Source organism: Oryx dammah, unplaced genomic scaffold (genome assembly GCF_014754425.2).
Source record: "Oryx dammah isolate SB20612 unplaced genomic scaffold, SCBI_Odam_1.1 HiC_scaffold_23, whole genome shotgun sequence".
Classification (NCBI taxonomy): Eukaryota; Metazoa; Chordata; class Mammalia; order Artiodactyla; family Bovidae; genus Oryx; species Oryx dammah.
The window spans coordinates 98,185,851-98,210,640 of NW_024070207.1; the positions used below are offsets into that span (position 1 = coordinate 98,185,851).

The 24,790-nt window shown below is 36.7% G+C and overlaps 1 protein-coding gene across 1 annotated transcript in view; it reads right to left on the bottom strand.

Annotated features, from left to right (window-relative positions):
- The window catches only part of CFAP47 (cilia and flagella associated protein 47), a 507,416-nt gene that overhangs the window by 147,983 nt on the left and 334,643 nt on the right, over positions 1 to 24,790 (bottom strand). Inside the window, exon 49 of the mRNA XM_040265344.1 lies at positions 18,819 to 18,930. Within this exon, the coding sequence (XP_040121278.1) occupies positions 18,819 to 18,930 (112 nt within the window). The remainder of the gene's footprint in view (positions 1 to 18,818; positions 18,931 to 24,790) is intronic.

A 24,790-nucleotide genomic window follows, 5' to 3' on the forward strand; every position in this document is an offset into this window, starting at 1 on the left:
AATTGTATAAACTTAAATGAAATGGACAATTTCCTAAAACACTCACTGATGTATGAATAATAGAAAACATGAATAGACACAAAATTAGGGGGAAAATTAAATCAGTAATCAAAATCTCCCTGCAGAGAAAGCCCAGCACAAGATGGAAATTAAAACACTCACTGTTTAATTCTACCAAACATTTAAAGAAGAATTAACATTTTCAAAATACTGAGGAGGAGGGAAAAATTTCTAACTCATTCTAGGAGGCCAGCATTGCCACGATACAAAAACTAGACAAAGACAGTATAAGAAAACTAAAATCTAATATCCCAATAAATATTGATTCAAAAAATTTCAATAAAATACTAGAAAATCAGCAGCATATCAAAAGAATTGTATACCAAAATCAAATGAGACTCATTTCAGGAATGAATGAATGAAGGGTAAATTTATGTACACCACAATGAATAATTAGAAAAGAAAACTAATAAAACAATTCAGTTAGATAAAACCATTATTTGGATAAACTTACATATGTTAATATGTGTACTAAATAATAAGGGAACCTAATCACTACTTCAAATACTATGAAATAATTTCAAGAATTAAAAGTACACTTCCTTTATTCTTTCTCATTTCAGTTATTTATATACTTGACACATTTTTCTTCCTCCAACATGCCCATTTAAACATTATTGTATTATTATTACCCTATGGCAGATAGAAATTTGACAACTGTTTGAAAAACAGCTCAAAAGTCCTATATGAGTGTAAGACCATATGTTACATACCAAAATGAGAAATTACATATTCATCTAAAAACACAGAAATGGATGAAGAGAATTGTAAGAGAAATTAAAGGTCTATTTAGTAGCTTATGTTTTAATTGAAATAACATTTTAAAAATGTATCTTGGAATTACACCACTGATTTAAAAAGTGAAAAACTTTTCCATTGGCGATATAAGTTTTATTTCTAAACAATCACATTTTAAAATGGCATTTTATTTTTAGTTATTAATTAACTATGGTAGAAGAGATATGTGGTCAACTTCTTATCAACTTTTATTATGAAGAATAACTGTAGACTCAGCAACATGACTGGTAGTAATGAACCTTCAAACAAAATGCAGTAAATAATTATGAGAAGAATATGTATTTCAAACGCTGATGATATTCTGCCACAATATATATGTACATGTGATTAATTCATTCCCTGTATTCCTCTTTTCTGGCCAAAGCCAACTAATTCAAAATGGAACAAAAATAAAACCTTGATTATCGGTGCTTGAGTTTATCAGAGTGATAGGAAAATTATTAGACTACTTTGGAAAAACTATAAGTGTAACAGAAATAATAGTAGTGAACAAAAGCAGCTCTCTAAAATACAACATTGTTCATTTAATGGATATTTTCAGTTTGAATGAGTGTTACAAAAATTCTAACAGGAATCATAATTATAGCTGTTATGTTTTTTAATAGCACAAACTTGTATTTTGAGAAATGGATTATTTTTCCTTTGTAAACAGTCTAAATGTTTGAATAGTAAATAAAATAAATCCCCTAGTATATGTCATTTTTAAAAATTAGGAATTTTTTTTCTCTAATTTCATACTCTTGTAAAATGTAAATATAAGACTCAAATTTATAGACTGAGTAATGTAATTTCACATTAATTTCTTTTGAAAATAATGAAAAAATATTTACTGAATGATTATTCTGTGTTAGGCAAATGCAAAATGCTTCACATTCATTACCTATTTAACCACTTTCATAAATATTTGAGTTAATTACTCACTGAATTTATTTTAAAGCTGAGCAACTGAGGGTATAGAGAAGATTGGGTAACTTACTCCAGGTCATACAGTTAGTAAGTGACAAAGGCACATATATTTACCTGACATAGAATATGGGAAATGACACGTGTAAATATCACGGAATAAATGGGCATTTAATCAGAAAAACAGAAAAATCACTCACATACCTTGAAAATACTTATTTTGACCTAACGTGATAACTCTCAGATACTGCTCACTGATCACCTAAAATATATCATCCCTTACAAAACCTGCAAAAAGAAGATTCCATGGCAACAGTTAAACTTGGCAAGGTCTTTGACTCTTTGTTCTTGGTTCCCTCACATCCTTCCTGCTCCTTCCAATGGATCTTCACCACTCCCTCTTGCTAATGAGGAGAACTGTTTTGGAAAAATCACTGTATAGCTAGAATTTTATCCACTTGAGAATTTCTTGGAGGCACATTAACTGTCAAGAAGTTTTTTCTATTTGTTCTATGCACATTATATTACACATGATCAAATTAATCTTAATTGCTGTTTCTCAAATATCACTGTTATTTAGTTGCTATGTTGTATCCAACTCTTGCAACCCCATGGACTGTAGCCCACCAGGCTCCTCTGTCCATGGGATTTCCCAGGCAAGAATACTGGAGTGGGTCTCTAACATCATACTACCCTTTAAAATTTGAATAACGAGACTAAAGATGAAAGCCTAAGGAATTCTCACCCTCTTCCTCCTTCTCTGTCATTTTTTTCCTTTCTTTGTTTTATCCTTATTTCTGATTCACTTTCTTTTATTTCTCCTTAGGGAACCAAGAGGCAAGGTGGGAAAACAAAATCATGTGGCTGATAAAGAACAGAGATAAAGAAACTGAGGGCTGCAGCCGCACTGCCAGAAGAACTCGTCTCCTACTTTCTAAACTCTTAATTTAAACCTATGACAGTTAAGCTCCTGATGGTAGTCTTACAGGCTCCACTTCTTTGTGCATGGAATTATACTGTTTGCTCTTTCTATAATACATTCGGACACGAGTACATCAAGAAACTAAAGACAACAGGAAAGGATTATAAAGGATTATCAAAATCTACAGGATTCAGATTTCTGTTGTAGAGAATGGTGGATTATATTTTAACTTTAGCAAGAACCTATGATTTCATTACAGAAGCAAGCAGTGATAGTCTAGATTGCAGTTAAAACCACATGCTTCTTCCTGAATGTAAAAGAAAAAAAAACTGATAAATTATATTTCATTAAAATTGAAAACTTCTATAATTACTTCATATAATATATGTATATCAAATTGTCACATTTTGCATCTTAAGAACATACAAATTTAATTTGTCAATTAAACCTCAAGAAAGCTGAGTAAAATACAAACTTTCACTATTCTATAGATACTGTTAATCAAATTAAGAGGAAAACTGCATATTGGGAGAAAAATTTGTAAAGCATGTATATAATAAAGGGAATATATCTAGAATATACTTTTAAAAAGTCTAAAGATTCAACAATAAGAAAACAGACAATTCAATGGGGGCATGAACAAAAGACTTGAAAAAGCCTTTCAATGAAGAAGGCATATAGATAACAAGGTGGCTCAGATGGTAAGGAATTTGCCTGCAATGCGGAAGATCTGGGTTCAATCCCTGGGTCATGAAGAAACCCTGAAGAAGGGAATGGCAATCCAGTCCAGTATTCTTGCCTGGAAAATTCCATAGACAGAGGAGCCTGGCAGGCTACAGTCCATGGGGTCACAAAGAGTTGGACACAACTGAATGACTAACATGTTTGCTTTTGTTTTCACTTTTCACATGGAAGACAAAACAAGCACAAGAAGATATGCTCAAAATTATTTATTATTCATTATGGAAATATAAATTAAAACCACACTGCAACAGCATTACACACAAGTTAAAATGGAAAATGTTGAAATCACTATCCTTATTTTAGTATGTAGACAAAATGGAACGTTTATACACTGCTGGTGGGAATGGAAAAAGAAACAATCTTTTTGAAAAACTGTCTAGCAGTTTCTTTAAATGTTATAAATTCAATAACTGTGTTATCCAGTCATTCTATACATAAGTGATTTACCCAAGAGGAATGAAAGTATATGCCCATAGAAAGACATATTCATGAATGCTCATAATAGCTTTTCATGTAATTACCACAAAATGCTAAAACCCAAATGTCCATCCATAGGTAAACAGATGAACAAACTATGATATATCCATTCTAGGGACTATTACTCAGCAATGAAAGGAATAAATTATTGAAACATACACTGGATCTCAAAATAATATGATACACAAAATAAAACATCAAAAAAGGATGCATAATGTGTGATTTTATACACACACACAAACACACACACAGTGCTGTAAGATGCATATAAAGTGACAGAAAACAGATAAATGGTTGTCCAAAGCAAGGGTAGCATTGGGAAGAAGGAGAGCAGAGGCAAAAAGATTAAAAACGGACACAAGGAAACTTTAAGGGGTGAAACATATTCATTATTTGAATTAAATCAATGGATTCATGGATATATATATATATATATATATGTTGCTGTGCTGTGCTTAGTCACTCAGCTGTGTCCAGCTCTTTGTAACCCCACGGACTGTAGCCCACAAGGCTTCTCTGTCCATGGGGATTCTCCAGGCAAGAATACTGGAATGGGTTGCCATGACTTCCTCCAGGGGATCTTCCCAATCCAGGGATCAAACCCAGGTCTCCCACATTGCAGGCAGATTCTTTACCATCTGAGCCACCAGAGCAGCCCATATACATATGTTCAGTTCAGTTCAGTTCAGTCGCTCAGTTGTGTCCGACTCTTTGCGACCCCATGAATCGCAGCACGCCAGGCCTCCCTGTCCATTACCAACTCCTGGAGTTCACTCAGACTCACATCCATCGAGTCAATTCTTCCGCACTCAGCCTTCTTCACAGTCCAACTCTCACATCCATACATGACCACAGGAAAAACCATAGCCTTGACTAGATGGACCTTTGTTGGCAAAGTAATGTCTCTGCTTTTCAATATGCTATCTAGGTTGGTCATAACTTTTCTTCCAAGGAATAAGTGTCTTTTAATACATACATTAAATCTTCTCAAACTGTATTTTGAATATCTACAACTTACTGTATATCAATCATTCTGCAACAAAGGTGTTAAAAAATATACTGTGTGTTTCAGATATTACACACACCACTTCTAAGCAGGATATTGACAGAAACTGAGAACTGTCACCCCAAATTGGAAGTATTATATAAGCAGGATGTGTTAAATTCACAGCCCCAATGAGTATCTTTCTAGCACTAGGCAATGTCATGTGCAAGCTAATTAATACAGGATAATTAATGAAGGCATCCTATTTAAATAGTGAGAAGACTTGTATATATCTGTCTATCTATGTAACTAAAATCTCTATGTACATCTCCTCTTGTCCATAAAGTCATGTATATTTCACTGATATCAAATATAAATGTTTGCTCATTTGTTTGGATTCACTGCATTTTGAAGGTGGCTTCTTAAGCCTCCATGAAAAGTCAATTATATTTTATTTTATTTTCACTTTATTTCTATGATTAATTCCTGTAGGAGATAAAAATGAATTATAGCATTAAAAAACATCCTTAGGCCCCATCCACAGGGTAAAAAGAGAGCAGTCACATTTTATAAAACTGCAGAATGTCAATAAGCAAGTGTTCAACACAATTTGCAAAACTTTTTGAAGTAGTTTCATGTTAAGAAAAAAATATTTAAATACAGATAGGCAACAGGCACATGAAAAAAATGTTCAACATCACTAATTATTAGAGAAATACAAATCAAAACTACAGTGAGGTACCACCTCACAACAATTAGAATGGCCACCATTAAAAAGTCTACAAATAATAAATGCTAGAGAGGGTGTGGAGAAAAGGGAACCCTCCTACTCTGTTGGTGGGAATAAAAGTTGGTACAGTCACTATGAAAAACAGTATGGAGGCTCCTCAAATAACTAAAAATAGAGTTGTCATATGATCTAGCCATCCCACTCCTGGGCATATATCCAGATAAAACTATAATTCAACAAGATACATGCACCCCAATATTTGTTGTAGCACTATTCACAATAGCCAAAGCATGAAAACAACCTAAAAGTCCACTGACAGATGAATGGATAAAAAAAGTTGTGGTATATATATATACAATAGAATACTACTCAGTCATAAAAAGAACAGAACAATGCCATTTGCAGCAAAATGGATAGAACTAGAGACTATCATATTAAGTGAAGTAAGTCAGAAAGAGAAAGACAAATCCCATATCATATCACTTATATGTGGAATCCAAAGTATGGCACAAATGAACCTATCTATGAAACAGAAACAAACTCACATACATAGAGAACAGACTCATGGTTGCCAATGGGGAGCGGGGTTGGGGGAAGAATAGAATGGGAGTTTGTGGTTAGCAGATGTAAGCTCTTATATATGGAATGGATAAACGAGGTCCTATTGCATAGCACAGGGAACTATAGTTAATATTCTATGATAAATTATAATGGAAAATAATATTAAAAAAGAATATGTGTGTGTGTATGTATCAAGTATACTTCAATAAAAGAGAGAAAAAAATTAAAAGACAAAAAATGGTTTTTGATTTCAATAGGTTATGTTTAATTTCACATATACTACAAAGCCTCTTTGAAGGATGCTTTGAATTTGAAAATTTTCATATAAATGTATGAAAAATTATTTACAGAAACCCCCCTCTATGAGATTCTTCAGTAAAAGTTTCACATGAGAAAAGCCCATGACTTGCTAAGTCATATTTTCATTTTACTGCAAATAACTCCTTACAAAACACACAAATTCTTTTGACTAGTAAAGCAGGACACACACACACATAACATATACACACATAGGAGAAAGGTTAAGAAGGAGAGAGGTGGGGAAAGAGGGAGAAAATTTTATCTTCTTAATAACAATGATATATATGTGTGTATGTATATGCATATATACTATATATAGGTATATAATATATATATCAGTAGTTCAAAATTCAAATATGAAGTTTTTAACCAGAATATCATAGGATAGATTCAATAGCCACTAGAGCCTTCTTCCAAGAGCAACCTGAACTTATATTCAAGAAAGTAGCCTGCCTTGCATTCCTAGTGAGAACTATGTCTCTGATACATGATCATCAATTATGAGTGAATGTTGTACTAATTAAATGTGGGTTCCAAGGCAAACACTGGAATCTCAGGAGTATCTTAGTTTGACAGAATAGATGCAGTTTCCGAATTTATGCTTTTCTCTAAGTTTGTAAATCTTCCTTGTACTCATATTTTATTGCACTCCTCTTATTGTACTACTAAGCAATTTAAAAAATATTTTAGAAATAATTTTTGAACTGTATTACTTCTTCCCTTTGATACTAGCCGGATACCTGCTGCTACATGTCAGGTGTTGGTCTGTAGGCCAGTGTTAGCCTGAAACTCAGAGGACAGAACATCGTGCACAAAGGCAGAAAATGCAAAATTTGCCTCCTTCTTTGATCTATTAACATGTATGAATTTATCTTGAGCCAAGTATATGAGCAGACCTTGAGACTAGAGTTAATGCTGATTTTGACTTTGGGGTTGGGGCAGAAGACATATCTAGTGTTCACAAGCCTCACCCAGGTTAATCCCACTCAGGCAGGTAGAGCTTTTATCAACTATCAGAGCAGAGGCTGTCTGGGAAAGCAGAGACAGGGAAAACTGAGAGCCCAGAGGACCATGAGAGGATCCAAACAAACTCAATTCATTCTCTCTGCACTGCCTCAAGGCCCTGTTTCTGCAAACCATTTCCTTCATCTAAAAGAGCATGAAAATGTTTTATGGCATTTACAACAGCCAGCATTTGTTTTGAAATACCAGTGGCATCTAACTGGTTTTTATGCTCCTATAACTGTATACAGTCTACAACACTGGTGGGAATAAGCCAGCAAGATCCAAATTCTATTTCAGCCAAGCTTTTGATAGAACCGCCTCTGGCATTTTCAATGAGATCAACTAGGAGAGAGTGGAAACAAAAGAAGCCCTAAATCCTCCCATATACCCATATCATGTTAGAGAATTTTCAAAAATGGAGTTAGCATATTAAATAAGGCTGCTAAATATTAGTTTAAGACCTACCAGATGAGCACTTTTCATATATCTCCATTTTATGCCCATAACTACCCTGAAAGTTTAAGGATTAACTATATTTTACATGTAAAAAAAATCTGATAATCAGAGACGCTAAGTATACTGCCAAGGTTGCCCAAACAGAGAACGATGTAATTGGAGACTGAAGTCACACGCACCTTTTGAACATGTTCCTTTGTGACCCAGTAAGATAAGAGATGGCAAAGTAAAAGATGTGCAATTCTGCCATTGCAAGGTGGCAGTTAGCAAGAATACACTACCCAGACTTTAAATTAAAAAATGCAAATTTAAATAGCACTGCTCTTGCTCGGAATCACATTCTGAATATACACATGACAAGCAGGCTTCTCATCACACACAATATTAGAAATCAAATTTTGAACTGAATTTGTATTTCAAACTGGTAATACATTTCTCTCTAGATAGTGTATTATGTCAGAGAGTAGTGGGGTGCCAGCTATAAAAACTAATCCTATCTTGTTTAAACATAGGCCTAACATAAGAACTTTGTTATGCACACATTAAACACTTTGTTTTGACATTAAGCAGAAGTTCACGAACAGAAATTTTTAAAAGTCTTTAACAAAGCCGACTAAAACCTCTTTGCAATCGTTTGGTGGAGGCTTTCTTGTGCCAATGTCATAATAGATCTCATTCCAGCATAAGAACTTTCGAATTGCAAATTTGTAGAAATAAATCTTAGTTATAATTCACGGTTGTGTTGAACTGAATAAATACAATCACTTTTCAGCAAGTGAAAAAGCACCTTCAGCTGCCATTGAAAAAAAATACAGGGTAATTGTGGGTTATCTCAAAATTATCATCATTACCTACTTTCTGGAGCTCTCAGCCTGTCAAGGGTCACGGATATAAGAGAGACTAAGACTGCTTTATCTTGAATGCTCAGGGTAGAGACTAAATTTACTAACATGACTGGAAACCATCTTAAAATGTGGAGTCTCAGCATTTATTTTTCTACTGTGGAATAAAAAAAGAATAGTATTGAACTGTGTCCATGTAATATGCTAAACAATTAAATACTTGACACTGTAAGTGAATGGTTTATGAAATGTCTTTTTTAATATGTATTTTTAATTGAGATAAAATCTACACATAACATTAAATTAGTTTTAAGTGTAAAAATCCTGTTCAATGTTTAGAGATCATTTTAGGCCACCATGCCATGATTCACATACCAAATTATTTCAGCCTATTTGTTCATAAATTTAAATGACTCCTAGTTCAATAAATAATCCTGGTGAATTTCTACAACTTTGTAGACAAAGATAAGATATTCAATATCCAAATTTTTCCCTCATCTCACCCTTTTCTATTTTGGTCACAAACAAATGGTTTTCCCTGGTGGCTCAGTGGGTAAAGAATCCACCTGCAAGGCAGGAGACACAGGTTCTATTCTTGGGTTGGGAAGATCCCCTGGAGAAGGAAATGACAACCCACACCAGTATTCTTGTCTGGGAAATCCCAGAGACAGAGGAGCCTGGTGGGCTACAGTGCATGGGGTCACAAGAGTCGGACATGTCTTAGTGACTAAACTACCACCACCAAATGTCATTAACAATTGTAATGATTTCTAAAGACTTCTTCCCTGGAGATGAAAGCATGTTGCTCACAAGTAGGCTTTTATAAGGGATCACTGTGAAGTCTTATACTTACATTAAATAAATCAACTGCACAAGTTAACAAGATAAAAGCTGCTCAAAGATAAACAGGGATCGCCATTTCTATAATATGTTGGAAGAGATGTTCAGAGAATATCCTCTCAAATGAGATTTTTAAGTTAAACACACATACAAGCTAAGAAAGCAGCAATCCACTGTACTGGGTCATCACTGAAGATGCTATCTGTTCTGGAATATGGACTACTCTGTGGTAGCCTGGAGTCTTGTCTTTTGGGGTGATAACTGGGAATGTGAAAACCAAATTGCCAAAGAGCTCATGCTTGCATGGTTTGGGGCCCAGATTTCACAAGCCCTAAATTAATTATTTAGCTTTATAACTCTTCACAGAAAGGGGGCCCTAGAGGCATCCCTACAAGTTTAGATAGTCACCTGTTATTAAAATCTGCTTTCTAAAGTTATATTATGACCCTGATATTCACAAGCTGGAGTGCACTGAGCTGACTAGTGTGACATCTTCATAATAAACTCAGAAAAGTTATGCTAGAGACATATGTGCTATATGTAGATTATTAAAGAGCAAATGGAGTGAACTCTTAGAAAAAATGGTATGTATCAAACTGTACAACCTTAATCCTTACAAGTTCATTTTCTTAGTGCTATATTAGGAGCACATACATTGTGAACATGCATGTTTATAGCCATCTTTAAATCTTATTTGTGAATCATATTATGCTATTACAATGAAAATAAATATAAGGATTACTGCTACTAAAGTATATGCTAATCACTAAGGCCTAATCATCTCCACCTAAATATTGATCTTGTACAAAAAAATCAAGTTTCTACCTGAGGCAAGTGGAAATTTAGTTGCATATTTCACTACTACAAATGAGCCACAGTCTATTACTATATTTTGTTACATACTAATACTGTAATAATGGAGAGTAATATTAGCTTTTTGCATTCTAATGACCAGAGAGGTCACTGAAGCACAAGCTGGAATCAAGATTGCCAGGAGAAATATCAATAGCCTCAGATATGCAGATGACACCACCCTTATGGCAGAAAGTGAAGAGGAACTAAAAAGCCTCTTGATGAAAGTGAAAAAGGAGAGTGAAAAAGTTGGCTTAAAGCTCAACATTCAGAAAATGAAGATCATGGCCTCTGGTCCCATCATTTCATGGGAAATAGATGGGGAAACAGTAGAAACAGTGTCAGACTTTGTTTTTTGGGGGCTCCAAAATCACTGCAGATGGTGACTGCAGCCATGAAATTAAAAGACGCTTATTCCTTGGAAGGAAAGTTATGACCAACCTAGATAGCATATTCAAAAGCAGAGACATTACTTTGTCAAGAAAGTCCATCTAGTCAAGGGTATGGTTTTTCTAGTAGTCATGTATGGATGTGAGAGTTGGACTGTGAAGAAAGCTGAGTGCTGAATAATTGAAACTTTTGAACTGTGGTGTTGGAGAAGACTCTTGAGAGTCCCTTGGACTGCAAGGAAATCCAACCAGTCTATTCTAAAGGAGATCAGTCCTGGGTGTTCTTTGGAAGGACTGATGCTAAAGCTGAAACTCCAGTACTCTGGCCACCTCATGCGAAGAGTTGACTCATTGGAAAAGACTCTGATGCTGGGAGGGATTGGGGGCAGGAGGAGAAGGGGACGACCGAGGATGAGATGGCTGGATGGCATCACCGACTCGATGGACGTGAGTCTGAGTGAACTCCGGGAGTTGGTGATGGACAGGGAGGCCTGGCATGCTGCAATTCATGGGGTCGCAAAGAGTCGGACACGACTGAGCAACTGAACTGAACTGAACTGAACTGAAGGAGAGAATTAAGCCATTATATCTTAATATGTTTAGTCATTAACATATTTCTGCCTTTACACATGGTGGTTTTGTTTGCTTGATTTTGTGCTTCTGTTTCCCTTTAAGGGTCTATGTTTTCATATCTAGAATTGACTGATTTAATATTTTTACATTTTCCTGAAATTTATTGACACAAAACGATAACCTCAAATTAAGATAGAAATGGGCTTTCCCTCCCTAACTAGGAAATCCATCCTACTAATGGCTTCTCTCTCACAGTTAATGTTATCACCTTCCTTGGAGTTGCTTACTATCACAAATACACTTGACTCTCTTTTCTCCCTTCTCTCTCCATTATCATTCTTCATCAAATGCAATTGTGGTAAATGCTCTGCTGCATCAACCATAGTCCTGTTCAGGAATGAAGGACTTATTTCTGTGGCTACTAGGAATGATGCTGGTAAATGACGATCTGGTCAAACCCTCTTCAGACATTGACTTAAGTGGAAAAAGCAAGCCTCCTCCAAGGTCAAACCTCGTTCCACACGTAGTCCACTTTTCAATGACTAATCAACACAGCATGAATCAAGGCAAATTGCAAGTGGTCAAACAGGAGATGATAAGAGTGAACATCGACATTCTAGGAATTAGCGAACTAAGATGGACTGCAATGTATGAATTTAAACTTAGATGACCATTATATCTACTACTGTGGGCAGGAATCCCTTAGAAGAAATGGAGTAGCCATCATAGTCAACAAAAGAGTCTGAAATGCAATACTTGGATGCAATCTCAAAAACGACAGAATGATCTCTGTTTGTTTCCAAGGCAAACCATTCAATATCATGGTAATCCAAGTCTATGCCCCAACCAGTAATGCTGAAGAAGCTGAAGTTGAACAGTTCTATGAAGACCTACAAGACCTTCTAGAACTAACACCCCAAAAAGATGTCCTTTTCATTATAAAGGACTGGAATGCAAAAGTAGGAAGTCAAGAAACACCTGGCATAACAGGCAAATTTGGCCTTGGAGTACAGAATGAAGCAGGACAAAGGCTAATAGAGTTTTGCCAAGAGAACTCACTGGTCATAGCAAACACCTTCATCCAACAACACAAGAGAAGACTCTACATACAGACATCACCAGATGGTCAACACCAAAATCAGATTAATTATATTCTTTGCAGCCAAAGATGGAGAAGCTCTATACAGTCTGCAAGAACAAGACTGGGAACTAACTGTGGCTCAGATCATGAACACCTTATTGCCAAATTCAGACTGAAATTGAAGAAAGTGGAGAAAACTACTAGACCATTCAGGTATGACCTAAATCAAATCCCTTATGACTATACAGTGGAAGTGAGAAATAGATTTAAGGGACTGGATCTTACAGAGTGCCTGATGAACTATGGACAGAGGTTCATGACATTGTAGAGGAGACAGGAATCAAGACCATCCCCAGAAAAAGAAATGCAAAAAAGCAAGATGGCTGTCTGAGGAGGCCTTACAAATAGCTGTGAAGAGAAGGGAAGCGAAAAGCAAAGGAGAAAAGGAAAGATATACCATTTGAAAGGTCAGTTTTCATTACAATCCCAAAGAAAGGCAATGCCAAAGAATGTTCAAACTAACACACAATTGCACTCATTTCAAATGCTAATAAAGTAATGTTCAAAATTCTCCAAGCCAGGCTTCAGCAATACATGAACCATGAACTTCCAGATGTTCAAGCTGGATTTAGAAAAGGCAGAGGAACCAGAGATCAAACTGCCAAGATCCGCTGGATCATCAAAAAGGCAAGAGAGTTCCAGAAAAACATCTATTTCTGCTTTATTGACTATGCCAAAGCCTTTGACGTGAAGTGAAGTGATGCGCTCAGTCGTGTCCGACTCTTTGTGACCCCATGGATTGTAGCCCACCAGGCTCCTCGGTCCATGGGATTTTCCAGGCATGAACACTTGAGTGAGTTGCTGTTTCCTTCTCCAGGGGATCTTCCTGACCCAGGGATCAAAGCCAGACCTCCCGCATTGTAGGAAGACGCTTTACCATCTGAGCTACCAGGGAAGCCCAAAGACTTTGACCATGTGGATCACAATAAACTGTGGAAAATTCTTCAAGAGATGGGAATACCAGACCACCTGACCTGCCTCTTGAGAAATCTGTATGCAGGTCAGGAAGCAACAGTGAGAACTGGACATGGAACAACAGACTGGTTCCAAATAGGAAAAGGAGTATGTCAAGGCTGTAAATAATCCTGCTTATTTAACTTATATGCAGAGTATATCATGAGAAATGCTGGGTTGGATGAAGCACAAGCTGGAATCAAGATTGCTGGGAGAAATATCAATAACCTCAGATATGCAGATGACACCACCCTTATGGCAGAAAGTGAAGAACTAAAGAGCCTCTTGATGAAAGTGAAAGAGGACAGAGAATAAGTTGGCTTAAAGCTAAACATTCAGAAAACTAAGATCATGGCATCTGGTCCCATCATTTCATGGGAAATAGATGGGGAAACAGTGGAAACAGTGGCTGACTTTATTTTTCTGGGCTCCAAAATCACTGCAGATGGTGATTGCAGCCATGAAATTAAAAGACCTTTATTCCTTGGAAGGAAAGTTATGACCAACCTAGACTGAGAGACTGAACTGAATCAACACAGCAGCATAAAGGCCCAGTCCCTTTCTCCTGCTGCTGCTGCTAAGTCGCTCCAGTCATGTCAGACTCTGTGCGACCCCAGAGACGGCAGCCCACCAGGCTCCCCCATCCCTGGGGTTCTCCAGGCAAGAACACTGGAGTGGGTTGCCATTTCCTTCTCCAATGCATGAAAGTGAAAAGTGAAAGTGAAGTCGCTCAGTCGTGTCCGACTCTTTGCGACCCCATGGACTGCAGCCTACCAGGCTCCTCCGCCCATGGGATTTTCCAGGCAAGAGGACTGGAGTGAGTTGCCATTGCCTTGTCTGCCCTTTCTCCTAACTTGGGACAATTCCAAAGGACCATCCTAGCTTCAGAAACCCTAATGAGTTGAAAGTGAGAGTGAAGTCACTCAGTCGTGTCTGACTCTTTGCGACCAGTGGACTGTAGCCCACCAAGCTCCTCCGTCCATGGGATTCTCCAGGCAAGAATACTGGAGTGGGTTGCCATTTCCTTTTCCAGGGCATCTTCCCGACTCAGGGATCGAACCCAAGTCTCCCACATTGCAGGCAGACGCTTTAACCTCTGCACCACATGAGCCCTAATGAGTTGACTAAACCCTAATGAGTTGACTAAACTCATTAGTCAACCCTAATAAGTTGACTTTACTATTTTCTGTCCGGAAACCCAACTTTTTCCTCTGCTCAGTATTATACCTTCTTACCTTTTTCTTTATAAGTGTTAATGACAACACAGTTCCTAATACATGTCTGATACGCTAATCTCCCATCCTAGAATCTGATTCCCTTGAAACGTAAGCTGCTATAGCATCATTTTCGACTGTCACTTTTCCTGAAATTTTCCTTCTGTTTTTTAACTCACTATCATTGGACTTGTTTGGTCTGCCTTCAATCCTCATTAAAATGGTCAATATTATCTTTTTGTTCCATGGCGAAAGAAGCATTTGAATTAAAACTTCCATATGGACACATATGAAACATGATTGTAGCTCACTTCAGGCTGCTGTGATAATTCCAAATCCATCCATTTTTCAAAATTCTTACCTATCAATCAATATGCCATGACACCCAGTATAGTATATACCACATATAACTCAGTGCCCCATGAAAATCCCCTTTGCAGACAGCTTCCATACACACCAATGGTTTCCTATGACTTTTTTCCAGTACGGATTCACTGCCATGTAATCTTCCCTAAGAACAAATATTAATGATTGATGGAGAGGAGTTAGAGGATGTTTACCTCAATTTGCTTACTCTTCAGCCTGACAATTCTCTCAGAAATTTACCAATAAGTTTCCCCAGGTCTCAGCAGTAATTTGATGTATATCTTACTTTTTACTGACTTTTTCCCTTCAGCATCTTACTTCTCCATTCAGTCAGTGTGCTTTCTGTGATCACCTCTCAAATAAACTATTGGCAATTAAACTCTTCTCTCAGGGTCTGCTTTCAGTATAAGAGGCACAAACTAATACTGAGAACTGATCAACCAGAATATTACTAAAGTCCACTAAATGATCTCTCAGATCTATCCACCCTGTCTTGTACTCCCTATCTGTTTTGTATATTATCTCTAGACTTTTCTTTCTAAAATTCAGTTGACTCACACCCCTCAGAAATCTTCAGTGGCTGCAACTGCAGTAAGAAGTAAAACAAAAATTCCATACAACAAAGTCTTCCTATATTTCTATAGGCAGTGACAGTTGTATGTCACTCTGCATTGGCTGCCACAGATACACACTCCAGACATACCCCTGCTATTCATTACTTACAGAAAATATCTTTTCTGCGTTTTCAATAAGGTTGTTTCCTTTGCTCTGCTCACCATACTGGCTGAAAAGTCCCAGCTCAAAGGTCCAGCTTTAAGGTCCAGATCAAAACCATTATCCCCTAAGAAACCCTCTCTGACTCCCACTGTTAGGGTTAATGTTTTCCATTATCAGTGCCATGTTTAAACTTGTGGTATATCAAAGTGTACCTTGTACTAGATGATTTATGGATATGTATTTCCACCACCAGATACGAAATCCCAGGAGGCAGGAGCCACACAATATTTATTTTTGTATCCAGTAGTAATATTTGAAATAATTAATAAACCTATTTTCCAGCCCGGATAAATCAGAAAGGACGCTGGATCCAAATTCTGAGGCTTGTGATAACCCTTTATATCTAGCTGAATTATTGGGGAGGCCTGGGGCCAAAGGGATAGGCTGTGGTGGCTAGAGTTCAAAAGTTGCATTACAGTAGAGTTCAAACAATTAAGGATTGCCAACATATGAGGAAAAGCATCTGTGAAAATATTCTAACAAACAGAGTGTAACTGTTTGAAGGTCAGCTTTGTTTATAACTACTATACTCATCAAGACTTTCCAAATTATAGGCCTTTTGTAAATAACTGCTAATATAATTAAGTACAGAACTAAAAACATGCACAAAGTTTTCAAGACCAGTGATACACACAAACACACACAGACACTGACATACTTCTTTAACCAGTACAAATAGGAGCATTCTCATATATGTGTGAAAATTTTAGTCCAGTTTTATTTATATTACAACAGATTAACAACTGTTCAGAAGCAATTGCATCTCCACTACTTAAAATGTTGTAGAAGCCTTCCAACAGTAATATCAATAAAAATGGAGTTTGCCTTCCTTACAGTCTCAGCCTGTCCAAATAATAATGGTAACATTAATTCAAATCTAAGAGAGCGCCCTGGAAAGCACAATCGTGAAAATGTCTTGCAAATATTTTTCAAAATTATGAAGCCTGCAAGGGCTCTTGTGTAGCCAGCAATATTTACTAATTTATCTCACCTAATGGATGTGAGTCTGAGTGAACTCCAGGAGTTGGTGATGGACAGGGAGGCCTGGCATGCTGCAATTCATAGGGTTGCAAAGAGTCAGACACGACTGAGCGACTGAACTGAACTGAACTGAACTCAACAATATGCCCTGAGTTGTCTTTAATGTTTCCAAATTTCTTCTAAAGTCCTTCAAATCAGCATGTTGAGTCCTTATCTGATGAGTGAAAATGTTTTGAAATTTGAAAATATGTTTTGAAATTTTTAGCATTTCTAAAATGCTGCCAAAATCAACAAAAATGACTATATAAAGACATTAAATCTGATTATTTAATTTTTCTTAGCTCCATTTCTATAACTTTGAGTCTGATTCATGGATCAGTGGCTCTATTTTGCTTAATGGAGTCATAAACACTCCTAATTCAACAACATTCTACCATTTAAAATTCCTCTTATGTTTCTTCTCACACATAGCAGACCTTACTGCCTTTTATAGGACAGAAAACTAAAATTTCTTACCTATATCAAAAATAATAATGGCAATTCTGAGTGACTTGTTATCCTTTAAGAAAGATTAATCAAAATTCTAAAACTAAGGAAAAGCTATCATTAGGACTGTCATTTGATGATGAGAATACAAACTGAAATTTATGTTCTTAAAATCAATTAAAATCTTCTGAATTATCATAAAAATGGCCAAAAAATGCTACTTTATTGAAATGCTTGAAATAGACTCACTCTAGCTCAAAATCTACCTATTACATAGAGAATAATAATGGGCTTTGCAAAGTCAAGTGTCTGAAAAGTGATGGGAAGATTTCATAAGATGCTAACAGCTATGACTATGGTGACATGTAGGGTCAAGCCAATTACAAGCAGAGAGTGAGGGGTGGGTGAGTTGGCTCTTCACTCACAAAATATTCTATGACAGCAGTAGTAACTGGATCACAGTGGTTGCCATTCTGAAATTTCCCTTCTGCTTGTTAATAGCACTGGCATTCAGCCTACTCTCTATGTGCTTTCTACACTTTTAAACTGTACCATTTACTAACATTTTAATAATTTCCTCAACAGGATCAAATCACCATGGGACACTGAATTAATTGTCTTCCAAAGACAACAATTATTTCTTTGATGAATTACAGTTCCTCAGTTATTCCCTGTTATGCTTCTTTACCTCCACCCCCTCTTCCATCAAAAGGTTTGTAGGAATATCCCTCACTCCTATTCCCAAGCAAGCGACTCTTTTCAGGGATCATCAGGCAATTTGTAAAAATGGATGCTTTATTAGAAAAAAAGGAAGAAAACTTCACATGTACCAAAGCCTTTAACCTATTTTTCATGTATCATAAATATATTATATGTACATGTTTTTAAAATACCTAGTCTTATAAAGAAATATTCTCATAGGACGCTGTCTGGCACATAAATTGGTATAACTATTTGAAAGTATTTATTCCAATTTTGGGGCTTCTCTGGTGGCTCAGATGGTAAAGAATCTGCCTGCAATGAAGGAGACACGGGTTCGATCCCTGGGTTGAGAAGATCCACTGGAGAAGGGAATAGCTACCCACTCCAGCATTCTTGCCTGGAGAATTCCATGGACAGAGAAGCCTGATGGGCTACAGTCCATGGGGTTGCAAAGAGTCAGACACAACTGAGTAACTAACACACACTCTAATTTTAAATGTTAATGCCTTAACTAAATATTTCTACTTCCAGAAATTTGCTCTACAAATTCAAATAAATGAACAAGAAAGTATAGCACTATAGAGGAAATGTATGCCCCAAAGCACTGATTATTTAGAAAGCTAATGACTTAAATAGAAAACTAAATTTCCCTCTGGATCATTTATTAGAAACAAGAAATATAAATAAATTTTAAATTTCTTCTCATCATGCATGTTCTCTAGTATGGTAGTTAATAATATTTTATTAACAATTTTCTTACCTTTGAATATACCACGCTTCCAAGGGCACACATGTAGAATATATGGAACTGTGTTATCAGGGTCTATGGTGATGTCTGGGTTTCCCCACACTATCGGAAGATCTGAAGATACCTAGAAGAGAGAATCGAAAAACAGGAATCACATGATGTCAACATTTCCATGAAATCAGTATAACAAGCTAAAGCATAGAAAAAGCTGAAATTTAACTTAAATATTTTCATTGAAACTGTACACTTTTAAGTGAAAAGCAAGCCATAAAATATAGACATATAGTAGAATAAAAATCGGAGACTTAAGCAAAAATATAACACAATAAAAATACTCTTTTTCTACTGGTAGCAAGATCACTGACGTTTATACAATCAGAGTAGCTTTTATAGGCCATGCAGAAGTTTCTTTATGCAACTTGATATATAAAAGATAAACCACTTCAATGAATTTCTACATCAATATTAATATAGTATATAAATATTAATATAGCATATAATATTTAAGCAGCATCTGACTATAACTGTTGTTGGCTAGATTCAACTTTCACCTTAGTGAGTACTTTCATCTTGCCCCCCTCCACCATTCTGTACAGGCAAACACTAATCTATCTTGTCTCTCTATAGATTTGCCTAAACTGAACAATTCATAAAAAAGAAATTACACAGTATATGGTCTTTTGTGACTAGCTCTTTTTCACTTAGCATAATGTTTTCAGTTTCACCTATGTTGTGGCATTTATCAGCACATCATTTCCTTTTTACTGATGAATGGCATTAAATCATATAAAAAACACATTTTGTGTCTCCATTCATAAGTTGATGAAAATGTGGGGTGTTTCTGTTCTTGTCTATTATGAATAATGCAGCTATGAAACCATGTAGAAGTATTTGGGTACACATAGATTTTAATTTCTTATGGACATATATCTTAGAGTGGAACTGCTGGGACATAGGATGCCCAATCTTTTAAATTACTGCTTTCCAAAAGTCTTCTCTAAAATGGCTGCGCCATTTTTCTTTCACACCAACAATGCATGATGGTTCCTATTTTCTCTATAGCTTCTCTCAAAGGTTTTTGTATATCATTTTTATAATAGCCATCCTAGTGAGTGTGAAGTGGTATCTCATTGTGATTAAGGAGGATGCCAAGGTTGTATATTGTCACCCTGCTTATTTAACTTATATGCAGAGTACATCATGAGAAACACTGGGCTGGAGGAAGCACAAGCTGGAATCAAGATTGCCGGGAGAAATATCAATAACCTCAGATATGCAGATGACATCACCTTTATGGCAGAAAGTGAAGAAGAACTAAAGAGCCTCTTGATGAAAGTGAAAGAGGAGAGTGAAAACATTGGCTTAAAGCTCAACATTCAGAAAACTAAGATCATTGCATCCAGTCCCATCACTTCAAGGCAAGTAAATGGGGAAACAGTGGAAACAGTGGCAGACTTTATTTTATGGGGCTCCAAAATCACTGCAGATGGTGATTGCAGCCATGAAATTAAAAGACGCTTACTACTTGGAAGGAAAGTTATGACCAACCTAGACAGCATATTGAAAAGCACAGATGTTACTTTGTCAACAAAGGTCCATCTAGTCGAGGCTATGGTTTTTCCAGTAGTCAGTACAGGTGTGAGAGTTGGATTATAAAGAAAGCTGAGCACCAAAGAATTGATGCTTTTGAAGTGTGGTGTTGGAGAAGACTCTTGAGAGTCCCTTGGACTGCAAGGAGATCCAACCAGTCCATCCTAAAGGACTGGTTGGACTGAATATTCATTGGAAGGACTGATGTTGAAGCTGAAACTTCAATACTTTGGCTACCTGATGTGAAGAAATGACTCATTGGAAAAGACCCTGATGCTGGGAAAGATTGAAGGCGGGAGGAGAAGGGGATGACAGAGGATGAGATGGTTGGATGGCATCACCGACTCAATGGACATGAGTTTGAGTAAACTCCAGGAGTTGGTGATGGACAGGGAGGCCTGGCGTGCTGCAGTCCACAAGGTAGCAAAGAGTCAGACACGACTGAGCCACTGAACTGAAGGACTGATGATGTTCAAAATCTTTTCCTGTGTTTATTGTTCATTTGCATGTACTTTTGGGGGAACTGTTAAGACTCTTTACACATTTAAAAAACTGTGTTACTTGTTTCATTATTAAATTGTAAAAGATGTTTATATATTCTAGAAACAAGGCCCTTATCAGGTATTGGTCATGTGGACATTTTCTCTCATTCTGTGGATTGTTTTTTTCACTTTCTTCAAGATATCACTTGAAGCACAATGGCAACTCTGCATTGAGCAAGTCTGTAAGTGCCATTTTTTCAATAGTATTTGCTCACTTTGTCACACTTTGATAATTTTTGGAATATTTCATACATTTTCATTGTTTTTATAATTATTATGGTTATCAATGATCTTCGATGTTACTATTCTAATTGTCTTGGCATTTTTTAGCAATAAAGTATTTTTAATGAAGGTATGTACATCCTTTTAAAACAATTCTATTGCATACTTAAGCTGCAGTGCAACATAAAGCATACCTTTTATATACAGTGGGAAAGAAAAGTCTGTATGACTTACTTCATTGTTATTTTGCTTTATTGTGGTGGTGGTCTGGAATCCATACCAAATATCTCCAAGGTATGCATATAGTTTGTCACAAGTTTTTTACATGCCTGAAATAATAAATCTTTTACCCTTTATCAAGGAGCATTGCATACGTGTTGTGGCACACCTTCAGCACTTAGGTAGTTTACAGCTCTACCCTAGCCTTAACTTCCAGCTCACACAGCATCTGCAAGGAGATCCAACCAGTCCATTCTGAAGGAGATCAGCCCTGAGATTTCTTTGGAAGGAATGATGCTAAAGCTGAAACTCCAGTACTTTGGCTACCTCATGCAAAGAGTTGACTCATTGGGAAAGACTTTGATGCTGGGAGGGATTGGGGGCAGGAGGAGAAGGGGACGACAGAGGATGAGATGGCTGGATGGCATCACTGACTCAATGGACGCGAGTCTGAGTGAACTCCGGGAGTTGGTGATGGACAGGGAGGTCTGGCGTGCTGCGATTCATGGGGTCGCAAAGAGTTGGACACAACTGAGCGACTGAATTGAAACTGAACTGAAGCTAACACATCTAGACTAAAAGTATAAATTTGCCACTTGTACCGAAATGATAGTCTGAAACCAAGAAACTGCCAAGTGTGATGTGGTACAGATATGAGGATACTTTAGAAGGTAGAACTTTAAAAAGAAATGAGAAGGTTAGAGGAATAAAAGGACCAGATAAGTAACAATCAAGAAATGGCATGGACATGAGGAATATAGAAAGATATATAATACAGGGTGAAGAGTGTTAAGACAGTGTGCTGCATGCTTGCTAAGTTGCTTCAGTCGTGTCTGACTCTGTGACCCTATGGATTGCAGCCTGCCAGGCTCCTCTGTCCAGGGGATACTCGAGGAAAGAATACTGGAGTGAGTTGCCACACTCTCCTCCAGGGATCTTCTTGACCCAGGGATTGAACCCCCACCTCTGAAGTCTCCTGCATTGGCAGGTGGGTCCTTTACCACTAGCACCACCTGGGAAGTTAAGAAGGCAGATAGTGCCAAATACTAAAGGAGTTTTAGGGCAGATAATTTGGGCAAATAACTGACTTTTCTTGAACAAAAATTACAGGTGATCTTTGCAGCTGCAGTTTCAAAAGAGTAGAGGAGCTACAAATGGACCACCATGAAGTAAGAAGTCATCATGTAAATAATGCTTTTACACCCATGGTGGATTCATGTCAATGTATGGCAAAACCAATACAGAATTGTAAAGTAAAAAAAAAAAAAAACCTCAACATTCAGAAAACTAAAAAAAATAAAAAATAAAAAATGAAAAAAGTTAAGTGGGAAAAAAAAAAAAGAAGTTTAGCAATCACAAAAAAACATAGAAGGTAATAGTTGAAAAGGTATTGTTAGAGGCAAGTTTTATCTTGTAATGGAAAACCTTTGAGAATACTTACAGATTAAGAAAAATAGTCCCACAATGAGGAAGGTATTGAAGGGGTGGGGGGAGAGTGCGAATCAACCCTGAATGCACAGAGAATCAGAAGCATTTCACTGGTTTCAAAGCAAGTGCAAGATGAAACCTGACACTATAGATCAAAGTTTCCAGTCTAGCCTTTCTCCTTAGCAGCACCTCAGTTGTTTCTCAATAGAATTTCCACTGAAATACCAGCAATGACTCAAATATAATAAATGAATGAATAGAAATGGCAAATTGATAATGCTCATTATTACATGCTGATTAAAAATAATGGTGATTTTTAAATTAAGAAAGGTGATATTTTATTCTAATATCTCTAAGAATATGTGTCTTAGGTTTTAAATATGTTTCTGTTCTTTTATAATTCTTGGTGTTATTTGAAGGTAGAAATATAAAAGAACTAGAATACATGTTTAGTATTACTAGTACTTGAATGAAATTATATTTTAAAAATTTAATATGTAACATCTGTAATTACAGAAAAAGGCCTCAGGGAAAATTTACATTCTAAAGGTAAAAGTAACTAGATTCTTCAGTTTTATTTGTATATTGAAACAATAGAAATACAGACTTTAATTATTATTCTTATGAGAATAATTTTGTTATATAAATTCTACTTCTACATTTAATTAGAAAAATACATTCACTTTTCATAGTTAACATAGCATACATATTATTTATAAAAGCCTACTCACAGAAAACTAGTCAATCTTATCACACTAGGACCACAGCCTTGTCTAACTCAATGAAACCAAGCCATGCCTATGGGGCAACCCAAGGTGGGCAGGTCATGGTGGAGAGGCCTGACAGAATGTGGTCCACTGGAGAAGGGAATGGCAAGCCACTTCAGTATTCTTGCCTTGAGAACCCCATGAACAGTAGGAAAAGGCAAAATGATGGGATACCAAAAGAGGAACTCAACAGGTCATTAGGTGCCCAATATGCTACTGGAGATCAGTGGAGAAATAACTCCAGAAAGAATGAAGGGATGGAGCCAAAGCAAAAACCATACCCAGTTGTGGATGTGACTGGTGATAGAAGCAAGATCCGATGCTGTAAAGAGCAATATTGCATAGGAACCTGGAATGTCAGGTCCATGAATCAAGGCAAATTGGAAGTGGTCAAACAGGAGATGGCAAGAGTGAATGTTGACATTCTAGGAATCAGTGAACTAAAATGGACTGGTATGGGTGAATGTAATTCAGATGACCATCATATATAACTGCAGGGAGGAATCCCTCAGAAGAAATGGAATAGCTATCATGGTCAACAAGAGAGTTCAAAATGCAGTACTTGGATGCAATCTCAAAAATGACAGAATGATCTCTGTTCATCTCCAAGGCAAACCATTTAATATCACAGTTATCCAAGTCTATGCCCCAACCAGTAACGCTGAAGAAACTGAAGTTGAACGGTTTTATGAAGACCTACAAGATCTTTTAGAACTAACACCCAAAAAAGATGTCCTTTTCATTATAGGGGACTGGAATGCAAAAGTAGGAAGTCAAGAAACACCTGGAATAACAGGCAAATTTGGCCTTGGAATGTGGAATGAAGCAGGGCAAAGACTAATAGAGTCTTGCCAAGAAAATGCACTGGTCATAGCAAACACCCTCTTCCAACAACACAAGAGAAGACTCTACACATGGACATCACCAGATGGTCAACACCGAAATCAGATTGATTATATTCTTTGTAGCCAAAGATGGAGAAGCTCTATACAGTCAACAAAAACAAGACCGGGAGCTGACTGTGGCTCAGATCATGAACTCCTTATTGGCAACTTCAGACTAAAATTGAAGAAAGTAGGGAAAACCACTAGACCATTCAGGTATGACCTAAATCAAATCCCTTATGATTATACAGTGGAAGTGAGAAATAGATTTAAGGGACTAGATCTGATAGATAGAGTGCCTGATGAACTATGGAATGAGGTTCGTGACATTG